General features: G+C 43.5%; 1 protein-coding gene across 1 annotated transcript; it reads right to left on the reverse strand.

Moving 5' to 3' along the window:
• Positions 1-13,651: 13,651 nt before the first annotated feature.
• On the reverse strand, positions 13,652-22,848 carry LOC123344698 (zona pellucida sperm-binding protein 2-like). Its single transcript, XM_044981145.1, has 18 exons — positions 22,708-22,848; positions 22,548-22,624; positions 22,257-22,340; positions 22,086-22,180; positions 21,446-21,607; positions 20,476-20,520; positions 20,068-20,232; positions 19,158-19,254; positions 18,884-19,065; positions 17,516-17,645; positions 16,348-16,529; positions 16,180-16,271; positions 15,967-16,091; positions 15,374-15,563; positions 14,708-14,843; positions 14,533-14,629; positions 13,928-14,014; positions 13,652-13,820 (listed from the first exon to the last, which is right to left on the reverse strand). Exons 1-18 carry the CDS (start codon positions 22,752-22,754, stop codon positions 13,672-13,674), a joined length of 2,142 nt encoding a protein of 713 aa, XP_044837080.1. The 5' UTR covers positions 22,755-22,848; the 3' UTR covers positions 13,652-13,671.
• Between the last annotated feature and the right edge of the window lie 262 nt (positions 22,849-23,110).

Genomic DNA, 23,110 nt, shown 5'->3' on the forward strand with positions numbered 1-23,110 from the left:
AGACGGTAGTAACAGCAAAGTTTCCATAACACTCATTATTCCTATCATTGATCATCAGAAGACAGCTTTTCATAGTTTAAAAAACTCTTTGCTTTTTTTAAAAAATATGATGGTGGGTCCATAAACTCAGTACAAGGCAAAATAATTTACTTTAAAGACTCACACACTAAATCAGAATTTATCCTCATGTTTTATTAAGAACTTTACAGTATACACAATCCTCTGTCATGTGCCATAGCTCTTTATTTTCAAATGAACAACTACGATTTCTTGTTTGTCTATATTGTGTTCTATTCAGGTTCCTAAATAGTGCCCTGGACTATGATATTCAAGTACCTACGTGCTAACTGAAAAAAAATGTGTTTTCGGTTATTTTATATGTACTGTGTAATTTCTGAATTTCCCAGCCTCTTATTCTAATCTATCTATCTTTAAGCCTCTTCATCTATGAGCTGTCCATTTAGCCACCTGTATGCAGAATGAATACACCATGTAACTGCTCACTGGAGACATGCTACCAGGAACTCTCCCAGGCGGTGGCTGTTTCTGGAAGCCCCAAGAGGGAGCGCCACAGATGAGAGACTAAAACCCTCAGGCAGTATTGTCTTCTTAGAGTGAACCTCTAAGAGGCTAGAGAGGATATTTGTCTCCACCCTGCATGAACATGAGACCCACAGAGAGTCCCCAAAGGAAGTGAGGAGCACTGCCACAGCAGCTGGTATGCACATGCACACACACTTCTGCATGGGAAGAGGGAGATCTGGACACATGGAGAGTACCCTCCAAGTCCATTTTAAAGCCCAGTGAAGTCAATGGACAGTTTCCCATTGGTTTCACTAAGTTTTGATTAGGGCTCTTGTGCAAACTTGAAGGGGTGACCTGCCCCAGGAGTCTATGCTTTTCCTATATATTCTCGGGTTTACATGCCTCCATTTGTCTGCACAGTTGAATGTTCAGCATTTACTCTCTGCTATACTTTTACCTTCTCTTTCTCCACAGAAACGATTAATTAGACCATGTCATTTAAGACTTTGTCACTCAACTTTGACAGCTGCTAAAACAGTGGTCCGACTGCTTTCTCCAATAACAATGCATGGGTATATTCCACACCTGCACAGAACCTCACACATCATGATCCCACACATCACATGGCAGAGGGCACTATTAGCAATAAAAAAGGTTTATCCTTTCCTCTTAACTTTCCCTTCAAGGTCCTGAAGCTCAGCTAGTGTAATTTCCATTGAAGCCAATGAAGCTATGTTGATTTATACCAGCTGGGGATCTGGCCCTAAATGATCTATTTACTTGTGCCTTTTAAACTGATTTTTCATCCTGAATACTTGATGCAAGTCAAAATAACGAGTTTTAACTTTGACTGCAGATGCTAACCATACATGGATTAATTTCACGCTAACATTCTTATGATTCTGGCCTCTGACAATTCATGAGAGCCACTATCATTTTAAAACTCTCTGCTGGTGTTTTTCGTTTGTTTGTTTTAAATGTCACCGTATCATCAGTACCGTATCATCACTAAGATTAACATAATGTCTGACCTGGGAAAGTTAGAGTGCTGATGGCTGGTACAGCTCAGGCCAGGTGTGCCTTGATTATTACTAGAAAGTATAATCCTTCAGATTGCTCTATGATAGAGTTCAGTAAGTAAAACAAATACCCTTTTGTAACAGAAAAGAACACTGCTATTTGAATGTTGCACTGTTTGTGAGACTAGATGATCACAATGGTCCCCTCTGCCATGAAATATCTGAAAACCAACTCATGGCCCTATTAGACACTGTTTTCAAAGGTCAGATTGTTTTAAAGCACTTGGAGTATTTACCATATCCCAGGGCCGCCCAGAGGGGGAGGCAAATGGGGCAATTTGCCCCAGGCCCTGGGCCCCACAGGTGCCCCCACGAGAATATAATATTCTATAGTTTTGCAGCTTTTTTTTATGGAAGGGGCCCTCGAAATTGCTTTGCCCCCGGCCCCCTGAATCCTCTGGGCGGCCCTGCCGTATCCATCCTATTTCAGTGGCATTAGATTGGTTCAATTAATTAACCAGGTATACAGTCACATAACCATTACTTGTAACGAGTGAAAGTAGGTGGCTATATCAGGAGGTGGGGGGAGAGGCACATTCTTGCAAGTAGACATCAGTGACTGTCCAGTTGCATGTTTATAAAATGTTCAAAAGTGACTTTGCCATCCAGATTATCCAGTCTTTACTCTCCCCTCCATGACAGCTGTTTTGTGGTACAGCACACAGTTAAACAGCAAGATGATGGCTATATTCTGCATCAGGTAATACAAGGAGCAGCATTATGAACATCAGCTTCCTTGCACTGTTTTCCCAAAGTCTGTTCGGTAAGAAAACTCCTTGGGGGAGAAAGTGTCCCAACATGCTCATGAAAGGCAGAATCAGAGATTAGGTGTATCCCTGCACTGCCGGGTGTGACTCATGTCCAGGCTTGGGTGCATGTGAACCCACGTGAGCATCCACAGTGCAGAGCCACACACAACCCATACCTGTGCAACCATGTCCATGCTGGCGCTGCAGTTACATGGGGGCTAGGGTTTCTGGGGGAGCATATCCCAGGATGCTGAGTGCTTCGCTAATTGGAGCCATTCTAGGAATTGCTTTGCAATATATTGTGGGAGAAGTTGCCTGTCCTTCCCAGGTCTCTGTGCAGAAGTGTTCTTAGCTCTCCTCATTTCTGTCCATTCCAGCTGGAACCACACTGTGGATTTAGCACCAGTGGGTGAGACATTATTGCAGAGTACAGACAGAGGCATGGAAGAGTGGGAGGATATTTCAGTAGCAGTTTCTGACTCTTGGAAGGTGGTGGCTCATATCAGGAGAGTTCATTTATGGCACACTGGAGACACCTGTTATATGCTGCAGTAGCTCAGGATTGCCCATGTGTAGCTCAGCATGGTGGGGTCACATGGTCATGCAGACCTGGGATGACTAGCAATGGCTCCAGACCTTCATAGAGCAGTGTGAAGAGCTTGCACCTACTTCTCGCTGTCAGGACACACACAGGAGGAAGGCTGTACCAGTACAGAAGCAGGTTGCTATTTGCATCTGGAAACTGGCTGTGTCAGGATCCCTGCAGTGCAGCCTGGGACTGTGGGACCACTGTGCCCCCTTAACTCTCCAGCCTGGGCTGTCTCTCACAATGCTCTGCTAGTGACGACCTCCAGGTGTTGTCACTCAGCACAACAGCATGTGGAGCCCCGTATCCAGCTATATTGCATGAATGCTCCCAGATCCACTCATGAATTACACTGAGAAAGGCACCAGCCAAATCTCCCCAGGTCCCAGCCTTGTACCTCACAAATATACCATCTTGCACTGCTCAAGATGAGCAATACATATTTATTGATTGGTTCACCACTTCATTGATGTAAAGTGGATATACACTAGCCTTTGCAAACCTGAGCAAACACCCTTACCAAACACTTCAGGCAAACTCACTGGTAAAGATAAACAGTTAAACAAATGTATTGACTACAAAAGATAGATTTTAAGTGATTATAAATGATAGGCAAAAAGTCAGAGTTAGCTACCAAAATAAAATATAAGCACACAGTCTAAACTCTATTAGACTAGGCAACAACTAGATTAAGCAGTTTTTCCTCACCCTGCTGGATATTCCAGTCCTTAATATACGGGTTTATCCCTTAAACCTGGGCCAGTCTCCTCTGTTGGAGTCTTCAGTGTCCTTGCTGCTTGCAGCATAGGTGGGGAAGGAGAAAGGCCTGGCATGTAGCCACTGTGTTCTGTTTTATACCCTTAGTCCATGTGCTTGGAGAACACAAGTCCAGGCATGCCTGGTGGGCATTGCTGAGTCACAAGGTGAAGCAATACCCCAGTGTGTCTCCTGAGAGAAAGTCTTTGAATTGTAACTCCTCTGCTGGACAATGGCTGGTGATGCCTGTTCAGCACCCAATCAGGCATTGGTTACCTCACTTGTCATTGTCTCTGGAGAGCTAGTATCTGGGTGCTTCCCCAACCCACCACATATTTTAGTAACAGCCATACAACACAATTCTCACAACTTCATATGCCCTACAGCCCTTGATTGACGACAAAGGCAGGTTCGTGAGCAACAGCATGAGGTACTAGAAAGGTGCACATGATGCTGCAGTGCTCAGGATATCTATTTGGACAAGCAGGGACCTTATTCCCTCCAAATAACACAGTTATCAATGTAGTGTCTGTGTCCACTGTCATTTTAGGGGACCCTGCTTACCCCCTACTGGTCTGACTCATGAAACTGTACCCTGATCACAAAGCACGTAGCAGAAGAAGGTGTAATTACACAGTTAGATGCTTCTCCGAAGCATCTTCCTAATCCCCAGCATCATGTATCAACTGGGAGGCACTTTTTACACCACGACTTTATTTCAGCTTTGGAATGCTGTCTGCAAAGACCTAAATGAATATAGCATTTGATTCCTCAACTGTGCAGCTGCAGCACAGCGAGAAGGCAGACACTTTTAACAGCAGCCACTGGGAAAGTTGCCCACACAGGAGGCACTGATGTAATTTTTTTTAAATGTAATTGACTAGACCTGTATTTGCAAATAAAGGTATTTGACATTAATTTAGAGTAGGAAACCCCATGCACACTCTGACAGGAATACCACTACGGTTGAGAAATTAAACCCAGAAAGTCAATTCTGGTTCCAACAGCAACCCTTCCTCCCCAGCTTTAGTCACATGTATGCAGATAGCGGTTTAGTAGCCTATAGTGATGTGACAAACATGACCAGAAGCCTGGACAGACTTCCCTGTGAGGAGGTGAATGAGAGTGAACATGATAAAGTTAAATAGCGAATGGTACAGAAATGCTATCCTGCGCCTTCCTATTTCCCTTTTCATAGGGGAAGAACAATAGGACAGACAATTAAATTGAAAGGCTATGAGTACAACGTGAATTCAATTAAATACTGGTTTTTTACACAATGCATAGTTAGCCCGTGGAACTCATTGCAACAAAGGCCAAGAAACTAGTAGAACTGAAAACAGATTAGACATTTCTATAGAAAAACAAAAGCATCCACAAGTACATTAGATGGGCTAGATCAATCATTTTTAAAGAAGGGTTAAGCCCAAGCCTTCATGTTTCAGGGCCTCCAATGGTCAAACATTGACTGGGAAACAGTGTGGCCCAGTAGATAAAACTCTAGCCTGGGACTCAGGAAAGATTTGGGTTTATTCCCAGTTCTACCTCTGGTTTGGTGGGTGACCATGGGCAAGCACCATTACCACTATGTGCCGCAGTTTCCCCAGCTCTTGGATGCAAACCTCTTTCATAGCACACTTGGAGATTTACAGATGATGAGGGCTATATAAGAGCTAGATGGGATTAGTAGTAGTATTAACTGAGAAGCTTGAAAAGAAACTTCCCCTATGGGCATATTATTCCATGTGTGTTCATTATCTGGAGTCAGTGCACTAAAATCAATATTATTCACAGGCTGTGTACCTAGGAGCAGAGGCTGCTCTATTGGGTTTTGTTTGAAGAGTGACATGCTTGGTTTCATGATCAATTATTGGAATAATCTCAAGTAAGAGACTGCTGCTGGTCTATGAAAAAAACTGCAAAAATTAAGCACATACAACAGTGATCCTCTAATATGCTACCAGTGACAGTGCATCTGTGAACCTCAGGGCCAGAACTCCAGAGACAGATGATGACCAAACAACAGATACAGCTAATAACCAGAGCAGAAAAGAAGGTAGTGATGGATTATATGGCACATTTCCAGAATGAAATACTTGGTTCAACATGGACAGTAACTGATGATTAACTAATTAAAGACAAAGTTGGACTTTTGATATTCAGTATTAGATCAGAGCATCACAAGCTACAGGATGCATAAAAAAAACTATTCAAATATATCAAACAAGATGCATGTGAAATAAACAGTATATACTACTTACTCTCTGCTCTCCATGGGAAAACCACTGCTCAGGAGCAGAGTTCTCCTCCCACATGCTTTTTCCCACACCATGTCCCTCACACATCTTGTTATTCTGCTCTGATCCTGCCTTAATTAGATAATAAACTACTCAGGGCAAGGACTGTGGGGTTTTTAAATGCTTACAAGGCATCTTACAAATCTACTGCAAGTGAGGAAAGAGTAATCATAATAACATAATTGTTCCCTGCATTTAACTCTTCTTCTAGTCATTCATCTTTACCTACCAGATACTTGTTTTACCATTATACCTTTCTCAAGCATACCGAAAAAGAGGTTTTTCCAGCACATATTCACTAACATTGAGTCACACATTTCTGATTAGTTATTTTAAAGGCATTTTAAAAGTGCTTAATTGTAATGGAACTTGGGCATTCAAATCCCATAGGCAGCTTTGAAAATCTCAGCCTTTTTGTCTAGAGGAAGCACAGGGCTGGAATCCAGGAACTCTTCAGCTATAGCTGAACAGGCAAAGCACAACTTATCTGCCTTAGTTTCCTCATCTGTAAAATGGGGACAATCATAGTACATCGTTACTTACCTCAAAGGGGTGTTAGAAAGATTAGCTCCTGTTTGCACATCGCTCTGAAAATGGAAAGTGCTATAAGAGCTAAGTATTATTAAAGCCCATTATTACTTCTGAGGGTTGCAGGGGGATATGGATACAGATTTGATATGGATTTCTCAATTGTCAGGGTCTCAGAAAGCCCAGGGTACAGCTAAGCAACCAGGGGAGGCACTCTCCTCCCCAGACAGCCTCCCCTTCCCCATGAGACACCTTCACTTACCTGCAGCTGCCATCTTAGGGGAGGTGCACTAGCCTGTCGTCCTTACCCAGCACCTAGCAGGCCCATTCCTCTTTCTGTATCTTCAGAGGGATTCTTCCACCCTCTGTCCATTAAGATTGGCCAGCATAGGGGATCTCCTGCATTCTCTCTCCACCAAGGGGCTTCCAGTTTTCTCTCCCATTTGTCCTTCTCCTGAAAGCTGGGAGAGGTTTAGGTTTTTTCCATCTCTTTAGGGTCCCTGCTGTGATTCCCCTCCCCCCCAGTGCATTTGTTCTCCTCCTGGTCTTCAGTCAAATCCTCCATCAAAGTTCAGGCCAGGCAAACTAACTCCACTTCCTCCTGCACATGACCAACAATCTCCAGCTTCACCAGAGGAAGAGGGACTGCCCCTACATCCCTGAGAGCAGGGCTGCATCTTTTGTCCTGTTCCCAGGGTTACTAGCACCATCTTGGGGGGAGGGAAGGGAAGAGTATCTCGGGATACTTCCTACTCCAGCAGGCTTGAGAGGGGAATGGAGACCAGGGTGGCCCATGCCCTGCTGTGCACAAGGCTGCAACGGTGGGAGGTGTCCCTGCACAGACCCTGGCATACTGGCCAAGTCTGTGACCACCCAGGAGGGGTTTGAAAAGCCTGGAACAGTTCTGGTCTGATTGTGACTTTTGGCAGCTGTGTATGCAGTAGAGTCATATAGGTACATAAATAACTTTAATGTGAACAGTCTCCAGACAGCAAAGCAAACTGCAATTCCAGATTAGTAATAGGGGGTGGGAATAAGAGTTCCACCAACCTTAATAATGTCAAGAGAAGAATAGTGTGTGGTTTAATGGTGAACTGGATGCTCTAAAAGCTCAGGTCAGGTCAATGTGACCAATAGCACTGTGGGTAAAATAGAGAACATTTTTTAAGGGTGCTCTTCTATCGTTGAGTGAAAATGTTTTCAAGACCACTTCTGTTCATGCAGGATATAGATATAACAGGACATATGCCACCACAGATGTTTCAGCACTATACCACATCAATTCCACTAGGGAATGATGCTTAAAAATCAATGGCCTGATATAGCCCAATATTTTATGCTCTCTGCTCTTATACAGCCAGCAGAGGGAGCACAAGTTTCCTAGTAAACAACTCCCGGAGCAGGGGCAGGTGCCAACAAGAAAGTCTATGAAAAGTCTCATTAATTTTAAGATCCACTAAAAACATTGGGTAGCTGGGGGAAGGGAGGATTATATGTATGCCAAATGGAAAAGGGCATAGTTATTATGGAAGGCAATTTTGTGTTTTCTTAGAGTAGTTAGAAATAATGGAGAATAAACTAAAGCTACTGAAAACATCTGACTTTTTACAAAAATGTCTATTTTTGTTGTTGTTACCATGCAATCCTGAGATCATTCTGCTGACTGGAATATTAAGTGCAGCTGTACTTGGAAAAGCGACTCTGTAAAAATGGCACATGTTTAACTCTCAGTAATCCCTACAGTAAATGTGCTTGGTTTACAAGTATAAAGATTTTTTTTCTAACTTCTAGGCCTGTAAACTCAACTTGTAAATTAAATTTGGCCTGGGTTCTTTCCTTTCCATGCAGCAGCACCTGTACTAAAGGTCAAATCCTGTCCTCGGTAACATCTGGGCAAGTTCACCAACTTCAGATTCTGCTGTCAATGCACAATGCCTTCCTGGGTTGGAAACAAATTAGAGACTAACAAATTTATTTCAGCATAAGCTTTCGTGGGCTACAGCTCACTTCTTCAGTCCCTTCTTAGTCTGTGGATCTGCTCCTTGTGTGTCACCAGATAGATATCTTCTCATTTCAGTGTCAATATTTTTACTATTTTTAATTCCTGTTAGCCATGCAGGGCCAACACAGCTATGGGACAGTGAGCTGGAGTCTGTTCTTCCTTGTGTCTCATCATTAAGTTCAAATTACAGGGCTAAGGTGCCACAAGTACTCCTGTTCTTTTTGTTTTTACAGAGTCATTTTTCAGAATAGTCCTGAATCTTAAAGGCAGTTTTAGGGGTGCTGGATGAGTTGGAATTACTAGTTAACATGAAGAAATGGATTGCAGTAACTATTCTAATGGCCAAAAGAGTTATTTTGAGAAAATGGAAATCTGCAATTCCTCTCTCATACAGACTGACCGAGTGAGTTCTTACTACTGCATTAATAGATGTGCTTAGAAAAAATACCAGGAAGTCTGGTCACACATGAAACTATTGTATACCTTTGCAGTTTATTATATATTAGTCCCTGATACTCATAGACTATGTTCTCACTTATTTATCTATTTAGTCACTTCAATAATTAATGCCTTGCATGACCTTTACAGGTGCGGGGGGGGGGAGAGGGAGGAGGTTCAGGTTTTGCAAATAATGAACATTGAACTTTATTATTTATGTATTTTAATGTTTTTATACTTATATTTTACATAAAAACAAAGTTAAAAGGGCAGTTTTAGATGCCTATTCTAATCACCATTCTTGACTTTTAGATGTATAATGCTCACACGTGTTAAGGAAATACCCCTTAGAAGATGTCACCTTGTACTACTGCAAGCAAGAGCTTTCTACTGGTGAGGACTAATGTATCAAAAGCCCAAAATGAAGTACACAAGACCAAATGATAGAAGAGGGAGCTGGAAATTATGTGGGATTAATTTCTTTGATATGCATAAAGTTTACATCACCTCAGTGTCATGATTCAGTATTTCCAAATCCAGTAATTTATTGTAATAATCTAGGAGTATATGGGGGTCAAATGTGATCCCTCAAAACATATAACAGTCACTTTCTTGTGTAATCCTAGGCAGGACAAAGTTGGTCAGCCGCACTGTTCATTGCTGGTAAACAATCAACTCAATTTATCTGTCAATATACATTTTGGAGCAAACATCCTAGCTTGGTGCAGTCATTCTTGTTTTTAAATATTTATGTAGGCAAGTTAAAAGTGTGCTCAAGGCTCCTGGCAATTTCCCCCTGGTCATGAAAGCTAGGCACCCTGTAATAACTCATGAGATAATGCTATGAATGTATATAGAACAGGGGAAATGCAGCTGTTGGGTGAACAATGTACAGTATAATGCTGTGCAGACGATAGGTATGAAACATCCAGTGCTTCTGGCTGGCCTGGCCATATCGCAGCAGTAGCCATGTTTGCTTTTCAGCATTGCCAGCTTGTGGGAGTCTACTCACTCTTCTAAATGTGAACTTTGCCATGGGGAGGCTGAATTAATGTAATGCACTCTAGCTAGGGACATAGGTGCTGGAATTAGGGGTGCTGAAGCACCCCTTGGCTTGAAGTGGTTTCCATCATGTCCAGGGTTTACAGTTTGATTCAATGGCTCTCAGCACCCCCACTATACAAATGGTTCCAGTACCCATGGTTGGGGCTCAGAAACCACACCAACCACAGAATACTGTGACCTGTTTGTTCAAGGGTATTTCCTTCAGCCCTGCATGAGGCACCAGTCTGCTCCAGTGTTGTTTTGATCTACAGTTATGTCCTGAATACCTCAGGGACCACCTCTCTGCCTGCATAGTACAAGATCAGTTAAAGCTGGGAATTGATATACCAAATCAGATGAGTAATTCACATACTCTAAAACAACAAAGAGTCCTGGGGCACCTTGTAGATTAATAGATGTATTAGAGCAGGGGTAGGCAATGTATGGCACAGGTGCCAAAGGTGGCACGAGCTAGTTTTCAGTGGCACTCACATGGCCTGGGTCCTGGCCACCAGTCTGGGGGGCTCTGCATTTTAAATGAAGCTTCTTAAACATTCTGGAACCTTATTTATTTTATAACTAAACTATTGTTGTATGTATATTATAGACTTTTACAGAGAGGCCTTCTAAAAATATATTACTGGCACATGAAACCTTAAATTAGAGTGAATAAATGAAGACTTGGCACACCACTTCTGAAAGGTTGCCAACCCCTGTATTAGAGCATAAGCTTTTCATGGGTGAATACCCACAAAGTTTATATTCCAGTACAGCTGTTAGTCTATAAGGTGTCCCAGGCCTCTTTGTTGCTTTTTACAGATCCAGTCTAACACAGCTACCCCTCTGATACTTGGCACAGTCTAGTATCCTGTCCCTCACAGTGGGAAGAATGCAGGTGATTGACTTATGGCATAATTTGCTCATAGGTGAAGTTTCTTCCTAATGTTGGACAGTCAGTGATTGGCTTATGCCCTCAGTCATGAGGGTTTGTATTCCTTCCAAAAATGTGGTCTAGCCTCTCTAATGCAACAGCTGATGTTCATTACCTGCAGCACTGCTCAATGCTTTTCTGAAGGCTACTAAGCTTTTGGCCTCACTGATAGTGCTACAAGCTAAGTTCCACAGATTAATTATGAACTGTGTAAAAAAAGCCATTTACTTTTCAGTTTTAAACCTGTTACTTTAGTTTCACTACATATCCCTATCTCCTGCTATTAGGTACTGCTATTCACCCTGTCTCATGATTTACTTTTTCTATACCATCTGTTATTGTGGAGTTGCTCTAGCATGTCTTTTCTCTAAACAACCCCAGCTTTTTCAGTCTCCCCTCCTTTTCTCTAAAATTGTGAGATCACCCATCACCAGCTGAGATGGTCAAAGGCAACTAAATTGCCATCCAGCTGGTTTCATTACAAGGGAACTGAAGTCAGGACATCTCTGGTGAGCAGCTCTTCAGCTACAGTATGCACTTTCTTCTTATTTCAGCAGAGCCCTCCCCTCAGCCCTAGCAGAGGCTTGAAGAACATTCAACTATTCTTATTATATTTGCTTGTATTGTGCTCTCATACCTCATCTCAAACTTTGTCCAAAAGCTCCCCTTTTAAAAAGATACACATGCTGTGAAAATGAGCTTGAGGCCATAGGTGCTAGTAATAATGAACTTTTTCCCCCTCTAGTTGTCTTTTTTAAAAGAGTAGGCTGTAGTACACCAGAAATTGATTACAAAAACTTCCAACCCTGGGTCAGTGCCCTAAATCAAACATCAGTTTGAAATAACCACCTTGAAATGTTTCAAGTTCTTGATCTGCCATGTGTAATACTGGCATCTTGTTTGTGTAGTATAAAAGTTACTAAAAACAAGCCTAAAACTTCAAGTGACTGTCAGTTACAGATAATCTTTATCTTGCTTCAAAATAAAGCCTCATACCTCAGCTGCTGCTAGCCCATACTCTAGTCCCTGCCTTGCCTCCCTGCTTAATGTCAAGTTCAGATGATGCTTGATGTACAAAGCAGTAAAGAGTCCTGTGGCATCTTATAAAGAGACATTTTGGAGCATGAGCTTTTGTGGGTGAATACATCTGACAAAGTGGGTATTCAGCCATGAAAGCTCATGCTCCAAAATATCTGTTAGTCTATAAGGTGCCACAGGACTCTGCTGCTTTTACAGATCCAGATTAACACAGCTACCCCTCTGATAACTTGATACATCAAGTTTGTTCCAGAACTCAGTGGTTTTAGAGGGTATTCTGATACATCTGTGGAAACTAAGATGTTAAGAATAAACTAAAGTTAGTGTAATATTAAAGATTTACTGATTGGAATTTCTTCAATTCCATATTCAAAAATAAGCTATTTGATCCTAATAAGTCACTAGCACGACTTGGGTTTAGAGCTTACTTATTTTATCCTCCTCATGTCCTTTAAGTTTGACATGCTGTTTTATACTTTAGTAGTGCTGTGCATAGCATGCTGGAAGTAGTAATACAGTATTGATTTAATGCTAGAATATTCATGGTGGCAAATTATGTATTCCTCCAGCTTCACTATAGAAATAAAGTACAATCACTATAACACTATTGATTGCCCTACTTTGTGCAAGTACAAATTTTGTCTACTGGTATTAGGAAAGACACAGAAAGTATTAAGCTCAAACACAAGACTGTTAATTCTAGTGTAGTATACAAGACTCCTACAGCATAACATACTGTACATATGTACAGACAGACTGTCTGCCCCTGCAGATGACTTGTCATAATCACATCCATCTATACCCTGTCCATTAGAGCACATGGAATTAACTACATGGCAGTCTGCTGGACTTCTAGAAGCAAAGTCATGTGCTGAAAGCAATGGCAGGGCCACTTCTGGTTATGAACTGCAAAGAGTAGCATTTGCGCTATGGTTAATAGCCTTGCTGGATTCCAACATCTGTGTCTCACCATTATCACTTAAAATGGTATGATCTCCTAAAGGAGAGTGGAGGACTGATCAGTGCTGTTTGCTTGCTACCATCTCTTTCCACCCTCCCCCTGCACTGCTGTAGGCCACAGGTGGATAATACAGCAACAGCATTTAGGACCAGCTGCTGTGATTCTTTGAGAAAAGGAAACGGAGAAGAGGGGAAAAACCTTAGTGGAAGCCCCCCCCCCCCCCCAATCATTTTGCCAGCAGAATAGCCCAGACTCTTCCTGTAGAAGCTATCTATAGTGAAGCCAAGCAGTGAGGAAAGAGTAGGAGAAAAAGTAAGTGAAGTCTTAGTGAAAATCCCTGACTGCCTCTACATTATGTTAAACTAGCATGTTACAATCCAGTGTAGGAATCTGATTTGGATTTTTCAGTGTAGCAAAAAAAATATGAGTCAGTTGCGACAGCTTGATTGAACATGTGAAATAGAGGATGCCTCCATGCCACTTAATCAGATAGTAGGGGGCATCTGTAGGGTAGAAGAGTAAATACTTATGACAATTAAGGAGCATCATTAGGGACAGTTACCATTCTCATGTAGCATGGTCCTGAGAGATTTTACTGCCTAGGCTATGACATCTCCCCCAATCCAGGCTTTAGATGCTCATGGCTGGTTTCAGTTGGAGGATCATGATAGGAAAAAAGTTAATAATTTTCAGAATAAGATTCCACTATGAACTAATGCATGTTGCAGTTTATTTCATCACAAGTCATTTAGTCTGTTTACCATTACAGCTTTTGTCCTCTTCAGATTAAGGAGAGCCACTGACAGCAATGAAGTGGCCATCAGGCAAAGGATCACAGTAGCTGCTATTGCAACAGTGGTCCATGCTTCTCTCAGTTGAGTCTCTTCTATAGAGAGGTAGAACCACACGTTAATGACCAGAATATTTTTTTCTATAAGCTTGAATTAGCACTAACATGCAGTTAGGTAAGGGAGAGGAACATTTGTTCCATACCTTGGGTTGAAGGCCATTCATCTGCTACAATGATAACAGGACCAGGTAAGCTTGCTACACCAGAGTTCTTTGCTTGCATCACAACATCTGAAAGAGATCAGTCACCACAGATGATTATAGTCAGTTAGCTTAGTACATGGAAATCCATTACTCAAGAGACTCAAGTTCTGTCCAGAGACCAGAAATTAAAGGTCTACAAAATGTGACTGACAAAATAAAATACTGGGTTTAGTTGTGGGGGTGGCAAGACAATTGAGGGGGTACAGAACAAGACAGCCTTATACAACCTGAAGACTGTTTAGAGAGACCAATAAGTCATGGGTGTCAATGGAAGCCAGGAGTTTTTAAATTAGACATTGGGGGGGGGGGGAAGAGAAGGAGACTCCAATAAGGATAGCTAAGCATTGAAACTAGTTACTTGGAGGGTTTGCAGAATCTGTCCCTGGTGGTTTAAGGATGGTCAAGATAATAGTTTGTCCTGCCTCAGTACAGGGGACTGGACTAGATGGCCTACTGAGGTCCCCTCCAATGCTACCTTTTGTAATTGTGATTGTCTGACCATGGTGATTGGACAATAACATTCTAGTTCAGTGATTGGATCCCACCTCGTTTGTTTCTAGCCGAGACAGGACATCTTGGTGAACACAGAGGGGAATCCAGATGAAGTCTGTTACAGAGTAGAACACTGCAGTGGAAGTATACCTAGAGCAAAGGTGCAGGAGAGACATTTAGCACATAGGAAGCCCTAGCATTTGCTAGTGCAAGAGGGACTGCACTTACTAGGCTAGAGAGAGCCTTGTCACCCGCTACAAAGGCAAAGGTCTTCACTTCAAATCTCTGGCGATAGTTGGGATAGCTGACTGCCAGGCCCACTGGATGAAATGCAGTTCTGTAGTTATCCAGTTCATAGTCACAGCTACAAGAGATACATGTAGAAAGTCATGGGGGAGGGGATGAGAGGAAGGCAACTTCTTAAGTCAGGTATAAGTTAGACCCTTGGAAGGTTTGCTTCATTAACAGTCAAGTTTAATATTTAGTCTGTTGCCTGAGAGATCCTCTGTACTGTTTCAGAGATCTGTCTGAACTTGCAAGCCTGCATTAGGACAGCAACTCATTCCTAGTCAAGACATTTAGAGGGTTTGAGTCACTCAATTGTGAGCCATTATTTGAGTTAGTTGGAATTTACACTTTGGTCATTGAGCATGCGTGCACTCAAATGTAGCATTAGGTCAAGCTAGACAATGACCTACACTTTTCTGATCAGATCTTAGCCAGGTAGCAACACTTGGTGCCTAGGTCCATGTACTGGCAGGCTCCTTACAAGTCACATTGCTCTCATAGCTCCAACAAGCCTTTGCATGGTATTTCAGGGAAATGCATTTCTTCCCAACACACTGCAGTAAGGCTGGCCTGCTCATGTTCCTGCAGCACTTGTATTATACCTACCCATCCACCACAATGTTCCACCGGGGCAGAGAGCTTGGATCTTGGGATGCTGTTGCCCAACAGTCATCCAATACCAGTTTGATGTTGGGGTCGTTGCGGTTCAGAACTTGCACTTCCAAGAAGATTGGTTGCTGCAGATATTTCACAATAGGATACTGGTTATCACTGTAGGGCTGCAAGTAGGAGCCATCTGAAAAACCAAAGTATGGTAGAGTTAGAAAGCCCAGTACACAACAGGTAGTAATTCTCGCAGGAATAAGCCAGCTACATAAAGGAAGTCTGGTGTATACATAGAAGGCCACAACTAGTGAGTGGAGTGATTTAGTTGAACTCCTTGCATGTAGAGGAGTAAGCCTCCTAAGTTACTAGATAGCACCACTAGATTCCTCTATAGCAAGAGGCTCTATTTGACACAGACCTGGCAGACTGGGTTTATGTCAGAGACCAGCAGTGAAGGATTCATGGCATCCCCAGGAGACTTGCTATCCAGGTCTACTTCTTTGGATAGTAGGGACTGAAGAGCTCCTTTAACTGTGGAAGGAGTCACTTTGTTCTGCCCTGGCCATAAATTTGCTGCTAGATGCAAGCTTTACCTGGATAGATCAGCAGGATCAAGGAGAGAGGACCCTGGTTTATTGAAGAAACTGGAGGAGGGAGACTGCTTATCCTCATGTTCAGTGATTCACCACCACTTTTGTAGGTGCACACTACAGTCATCCTGAAAGACAGAATGCTCAGCATCTCAGCACAAGGTTAGCTGGCAATTTGAACAGTCACTTTGCTTAGTGGCTGAGTTGCGGACTGACCTGAATTCACTGTCCCTAGAAATCCTGCGTGGTGGTAGATCTGCCCACAAGGCATGCACTTCATTCTCATAAATTGTCCTCTCGCCTTCAAACTATAGGAGATACAGGAGTGTTAACAACTGCCCTGCCACAGGAGCTCTGTTAGCACTCACTGTCCTGGACACTTACCCTCTGCCTTGTCCCACACTTGTTCAGTGGGACATGAAACCGAACCATGTCATTTGAGGGAGACTTGAAGACTGGTTTGCATGTAGGATCTCTTAGCCTGACGGTATCCAAGTCTAGGGCTGGTTTGGTCCTCTCACTGAGTACTTCAAAGTCCATGTAGCCATCTTGAGTGCATACAGCAGCTGAAACATTCAAGGAGGTTGGCATGGGTTGCTGTAGGGTGACTAGTACATGACACTGGCAGGTCCTGCCTCAGTTCAGTGAGGAACTAGTCTTTTAGCCGAGCTGTGTGCGTGTAAGGGCCCTGACTACCCTAAGTTGTACTGCACCTAACTGGATTGTTCCTGGTCTCCATTTTGTATAGCATGATCTGGAGGGCAAAGATCCTGCAACAGCTCATGCCAGGAAGCTCAAGGACCCAGAACTGCTTACAAAGCACTGCTCTATGGCTTGCATGAGTCAGAACCAAGAAACTGAGGCTAGGCTGGAAACCATCCCATTAGGAGTTGTTTGGGACAGGCCAGGTAGGAGAAGCTAGTATGGTGCCAGGTCAGGATTAGTGGCTCTGTAGGTCAGAGGGACAGCTAATGAAGTGGGGGGGGGAGGAGAGAGAGCATGTGCACAGCTGCTGGGGAGCTAGGAACTATGAAAAAAGCTTCTGAAATGTTCAGTTGTAGTATGTGGAGCTGCCTGCCACATTGCAAGGGGAGGGGAGGAGGAGGAGGAGAGCAACATGATCAGACATGAAGACTCCCTCCCACCTCCAAGCAGTAGGTGTCCAGAAACCCAAATATGTAACCAAAGACATAGGCCTGAGACTCCCCACCAGCTAGGGAGGGGCATCCATTTTAGATAGAATTAATGTAACTTGGCAACTTTATACTGGATGCCATTAGTTGCTGAGAACCACCCTACATGGTAATTTTTGCTTGCCAGCTATTAGTTTACACCAAATATAGCTATACTTTTAGCTGTATGTTGCTCAAGATGGTGGTAGTTTGCAGTGTTTTGGTGTCCAACTCATGTTCTCCTGTACTGAAGTGGGTGACATCCATCCTCAGTATTTCACATGCCAAGCATTGGATCCCTATGAAGTCTCATTTCTAGGCCAGTACTTCAGGGATAGCTGAACCACCACAGAATAACCTGACAGATGCACATGTCTTACCTATTGGTGCATGTTGCTCACAGGGACACTCTGGATAAGTCACCATTGACACCATTTCTCCATGGAAGTTGAAAGTTAGCCTTAGAGATGCCATGTATGACTGAAGTCCTAAACAGTTCTCCTCATATGGCTGGAAGAGAGGGAGGCAGGCCACAACATGGTGTTATCTAAGATAGTGAAACTCAAAGGCAATTTTAGTTATGTTTGCCATTATGTCACCTTACAGGTGAAAGCAGCCTTTTGCTTCAGCTCTGACAGTCATTTAGCCTAGACTAGTCTAGCCAGAAATATTTTGCCTTTAATCTTCTGGAGTAAGTAGGAATTTGTAAAGTTTTAAGTCAGTTTGATTTAAAGTGTCATCTTCAGGAAATTGATTTTTGGACAAGGTCTAAATCTCAATCTTTAAGTATATATTTGGGTCTGTAGACTCAGACTAACCAGTCCAGCAGCCTGGGTTCTTGTGACCAACTCATTTGTCAGCATCAGAATACAGCATGCTAGGTTCTGTCCTCAGAGCCATCCCTGACCCAGAGATATCACATAAGCAGGCACCAAATGAAGGACTGTGGCAGTGATCGAGTATCTGCTGAAATTCGTCAGCAATGCCTCTCGATGACATTGCTTGCCACCAACAAGTGTGGTCATCAAGAGGTGTTGCCACTGAAGTGCTGCTGAATTTTGGTGGCATTTCTGCAAATGCTTGACTGCCAGCGAGGATGTGGGTACATTTAGATGCCTCTGTGGGCACCATGGCACCTATGGGCACTGCATTGAGAACTGCTGTATTAGACTAAACACCTCTCACTCTATTGGGGTATTCTAATTACTTGGGAAGAGCAAGATCATTCTAGGGATAATTGCCAGCACAGTATTGTGGGAGTAGCAGACAAACTGTCCAGGCTAGCATAAATGGCAGAGCTGGTGTCATGTCACCAAAACAAGGGCCAAAACAAGTAGCCCAAGTTTGATGCAGTAGCAAGGGGTAGTTTGTCAGGAAACATTGCTTGAATGTTAAGCAAGGAGGGTTTTAGGCAGATACATTTGGAAAGGGCTGGTAGAGAGGAGACTTGTATTGCAGTAATGGAGATCAGACGAGTGCCTGTTCTCATATGAAGGTTACTCTGAATATTTAGAGATGGCCTGGTTGAGAGAGTTAAAGAACAAACGAAAAAGAAAGTCAGATGGCAGCCAAATGATAGCAGCACAGAAACCTACAGTCTAGTCCTATGGCTTGGAATGGACCCTGCTGATAGGACAGCAAACCTGATTTTTTAGTTAAGCCTTTTCTATTGAATCTGTTTGTATCTCAGTTACAATTATGACTATGCCTAAAAGGAGTCAAATCTCACTACAAACTAGTAGTCTTACTCTGGACTTCAGGATTCTTCTGTTGATGTGCAGCTTCACTCCCCTTCTTGCATCTAGAAGAATTCCATTTGCTTGGAGTTGGTTCATGGGAATGTTTCTGTTTTCTATGCTCACAGCTGAGAGGATCCCTGGGAAAGCTGGGATGGCAACAGTCATGTGTGTGGAGTTACAGGTTGCTGGGCCTACGAGAATAGCTCTGTTAGTTTCCATAGAAGTTTTAAGGTACAAATCCCTCTAGGTCAGAGGGGCCAGCTTCCTCTGTAAAAGGTTTTACCTGGTGCACAGATCATTCTTGATTCTACAGTTAGTCGCTGGTCAGGAGGCCCATATGAAAGCTTGAGTGCCACAGTATATAGCATCTGGTTGTCTTGCTGCAGAGGACAGACATGGTTGAGAACAGCAGGTTATTCACAGTGAGGTTCCCAGTGCCAGGTATATTAAAAAAAATATACATGAGCTAGGCAACTTATGGCACAGGTGCTGAAGGCAGCACATGAGCTGCTTTTCAGTGGCACTCTCACTGCCTGGGTCCTGGCCACAGGTCCAGGGGGCTCTGCATTTTAATTTTAAATTAAGCTTCCTAAACATTTTAGAAATCTTACTTTACATACAATAGTTTAGTTATATATTATAGACTTATAGAAAGAGACCTTCTAAAATGTTAGAATGTATTCCTGGCACGTGAAACATTAAATTAGAGTGACTAAATGAAGACTCAGCACAGCACTTCTGAAAGGTTGCCAACCCCTGAGCTAGGCTGCAGTTCTGAAGAGAACTCAGATGTTATGAGAAGTCTTGCAGGACACAGCCATTTAAATTGCGGTTGAGGCAGAAAGCCACAGGAGTAACACACTAGCCATCTCACAATACACTACACAGAGGAGTTCTTCGGAAGGATGTACAAACTCCATTCTAGGGAATCATGTACCACATGGTGTCAGCCAGAAATCAAGCTGCAGCTGTTGTCAGTAGGCATTTGAGATCTCATATTACATGAAGTCTGTTATCCCATCTGAAAATGGGCTAATGGTCTGCACGTAGAGTTAGACTAATCACTCCCAATAGCTCAAGAATTGTGAGCCTCAAGTGCCAGATCTCTTATCATGGTTTCCATTTATAAACACCATTATTTGCCTACAGCAAGTTTTGCCTTTTGGCCTCCAGAAGGCCTCTTGTGCACCTACCTTGTAAGAGGTGACTCCAGTAGCACCAAAAGAAACCTGGAAGATTAGGTTGTTGCTGTCAGCTAGGAATGTGTATCCTTGCTGCATGGCTTGCCGAAGGCTTAGCCTGTGTGTTCTTGTTCCATCATCTATGGACAGTATCCAGGCCATCTGAGACTCTGTAGTCTGCAATTTGAGACTTCTGGTTAGTCAGGCATAACATTTTCCATTATGGAGCAAGGGGGGCTATTGTTCTTGTAGTATTAAGACTGCTGTGAGTGGCAGCTTGGCAAACCAACCCTAGAGAGATACATAAGGGTCCAGCTTGCTATTTTAGCAAGCATCACCAATGTTGCAGTTTCTACATGCAGCAGTTTAGAGGCATGTTACTTTGAACACCCAGCCCCCATTTTGACAGACATTCCATACCGTGTATTCATCAGCAAAACCAGGAAGTAGTCTTGGAAATACAACCTGAAAGAGAATGTGACAGCAGCTGAATGCAAAGCACAGTTCAAGGAGATGATGCCAAGCAAGCTTTCCATGGTGAATGTTACAAGGCGCCTCTGACCACTCACAGGAATGGAAGCTTTAGGAGAGTCTGAGGAAGTGTGCTGCAGTGGCTAGAGGCCTGGTTTGTTTCTGGAGGGACAAGGGGGAAGCAGCAAAGGTTTAGTGCACCTGTGCCTAGGTTGCAGGGCTGGCTCCAGGGTTTTTGCCACCCCAAGCAGCAAAAAGTGCTCTTGCTCTCAGGCAGAGGGCAGGAGCAGCACATGGGGCGGGGGGGAAAAAAGAGAAAGAGACAGCTGCAATTTCTAGCCTGCTGGGCAGCTGCTGCACAGGGAACTTAAGGGAGCGAGGAGCTGATATGGGGGCTGCCGGTTCACCCTGGTTCCAAGCCCCCCACCAGCTAGCTGCAATGGGCTGCTCTTCCTGCAAGCAGTGGACAAAGCAGGCGGCTGCCAAACGATGTTAGAAGGGAGCATTGCACAACTTTAAATGAGCATATTCCCTAATTGATCAGCCACAGAACAATGTTAACCAGGACAACTTTAAGTGAGGAGTTACTGTACTGATTAGCCAATAGAGAGTCTATATAATTCAGTCAGCTGTGCCAAGCCCAGCCAGGGAAGCCATTAGAAGTACACAAAGGATGAGGTAAAGGTAATGGCAAGAGGTTTCACAAATAAGACTAGACTAGTTTTCAATCTGAGTCTTCCCAGAGATCAGGAAGGGGAAAATCCACTATCACCCTGCTAGTCAGTTTTAATTCCTTACACTCACCACCCAAAGAAGAGAGTCTGAAGACATATCTAAGATTTGAGCGGAGATGCCACTGAGTTGTCAGACTCATCTCTACAGCTGAGCTTCCAAGGGATTGTTAAACTGCCCCACTTACTGCCATGAAGTCTTTAGTACAGTTTGTAGAGCCTGTAAATATAGTAGGGACAACTTCATCTGCTGGAAGAGCATCACAGCCAATACTGTAGGTTACATTCTTGTCTCTTCCAATGGTCTCGTTGAGTAGCAGCAGCTCTAGTCTCAGCTGGTGTTGGTCATGCTATAGCAACAGAACACATTGGTCAGAGTAAGATACAGTGGAAGTTTTACATTGCTAATCTGAGGCAAAAATCTAGTAGTTAGAGCCAGCCTTTACAAAGGCCACATGTTCCAGCTGAAGCAAATCTTCAGCTGAAGTTGCAGTCTTAGAAGTTACAGGGTTAGTTTTAAAAAGTTACTGATTTGCCTCCTTACTCAAGGCATTTGATTTGTTGGGAGCCATTTTGATTAGTCATTATATACAAGAACCAACTCAGTGGGTGCTCTGGTGCTGGAACACCCATGGGGGGGAGGGGGGGAGGAGAAGAGATGAAATGGTGGGGTCAGGAAAGAAAGTCTCCCAGGAAAGATAGTACAGTACATACCCAACTATCTACATCATTGCATCACTTTATTTTCTGATCACACTGCACTGGTAATAGCTGTCATGTTAGAGCCTATATCAAGTGTCTGTTCCCAAAGCAGAGGGACAGTTTTACCTCTAGTCTGGTGCAATTCACATACAGAGCAGTTAGAGTCAGCCTCTCATGATCCACCATGTAGTCACAGTCAACAATCTCTTCACCACTTGCATCTAGAGAGAAGAAACTGGTCAGCTATGCTGCTAGAAGTCACCCTGAGAACCCAGCTAGACATGCAGCAATACATACCAACTACATGGACCTGCCAGAAGTTGCTTCCAAGCTCTCTGGGAAACCCAATCAACATTTTGTCATTGTGACAAGACACTGTCCCTACAAGAGGAAATGCACAGTTGGATATCAACTCCTTGCAACACAGAATAGTAGACAGTATACAGACCATTAGTATGATAAAACCTACTCATTCCAGCAAATGGAGAGGAGTCAGTTATGAGTACACCCCAGGGTCATTAAAACTATCAGATCAGCCTAGAGATAAGTCAACCACCCCCACCATATTTAGGAAAATGCCCTGGTTACCTGGGAAGTCTAGAGCCATGGAGCTAGTAACACTAGCTGTCAAGGGCACTATAAAGCAACCAAGCAAAAGAAGCAGCCTGCAAACAAAAGAGAAAATGCTCAGAAGCCAGCACAGCAAACAGAACCCACCCCATACACAACCCTAATCCCCCTCCCTTACCACATGCTGCAAAAGGACCAGCCTGGCTGCAATACAGGCAACCTCATGGCTGAGACACCAGCACAGCTCACCTCATACTGAGATGCAGGGGTTATATAGGAGGGGCTGCAGCCCCAGCACAGGAGCAGCTCTTGGAAAACACCTGGGCTGCTTTCCTCATCCCCTGCTAGCAGCTGACTCTGAGCCTGATGGTTTGCACCTGGCCCTGCTCTGTGCTGCAATCAGTGAGGAGGGGGTGGGTTAGGGACAAAGCTCCTCTTTCAAGGGGATTTTATGCCCCTTGGCACAATTTGCTGTTTCCCTTCACTTTTAACATTATTTCCATTATATCCACTTTTCCTTTCACCCTGCTCTTCCACGGCCTTTCTCCCTCTGCTGGAAGATGGGGCAAAGTAGCTGATGA

This window comes from Mauremys mutica, chromosome 11 (assembly GCF_020497125.1).
Source record: "Mauremys mutica isolate MM-2020 ecotype Southern chromosome 11, ASM2049712v1, whole genome shotgun sequence".
In the NCBI taxonomy this organism is placed as follows: domain Eukaryota; kingdom Metazoa; phylum Chordata; order Testudines; family Geoemydidae; genus Mauremys; species Mauremys mutica.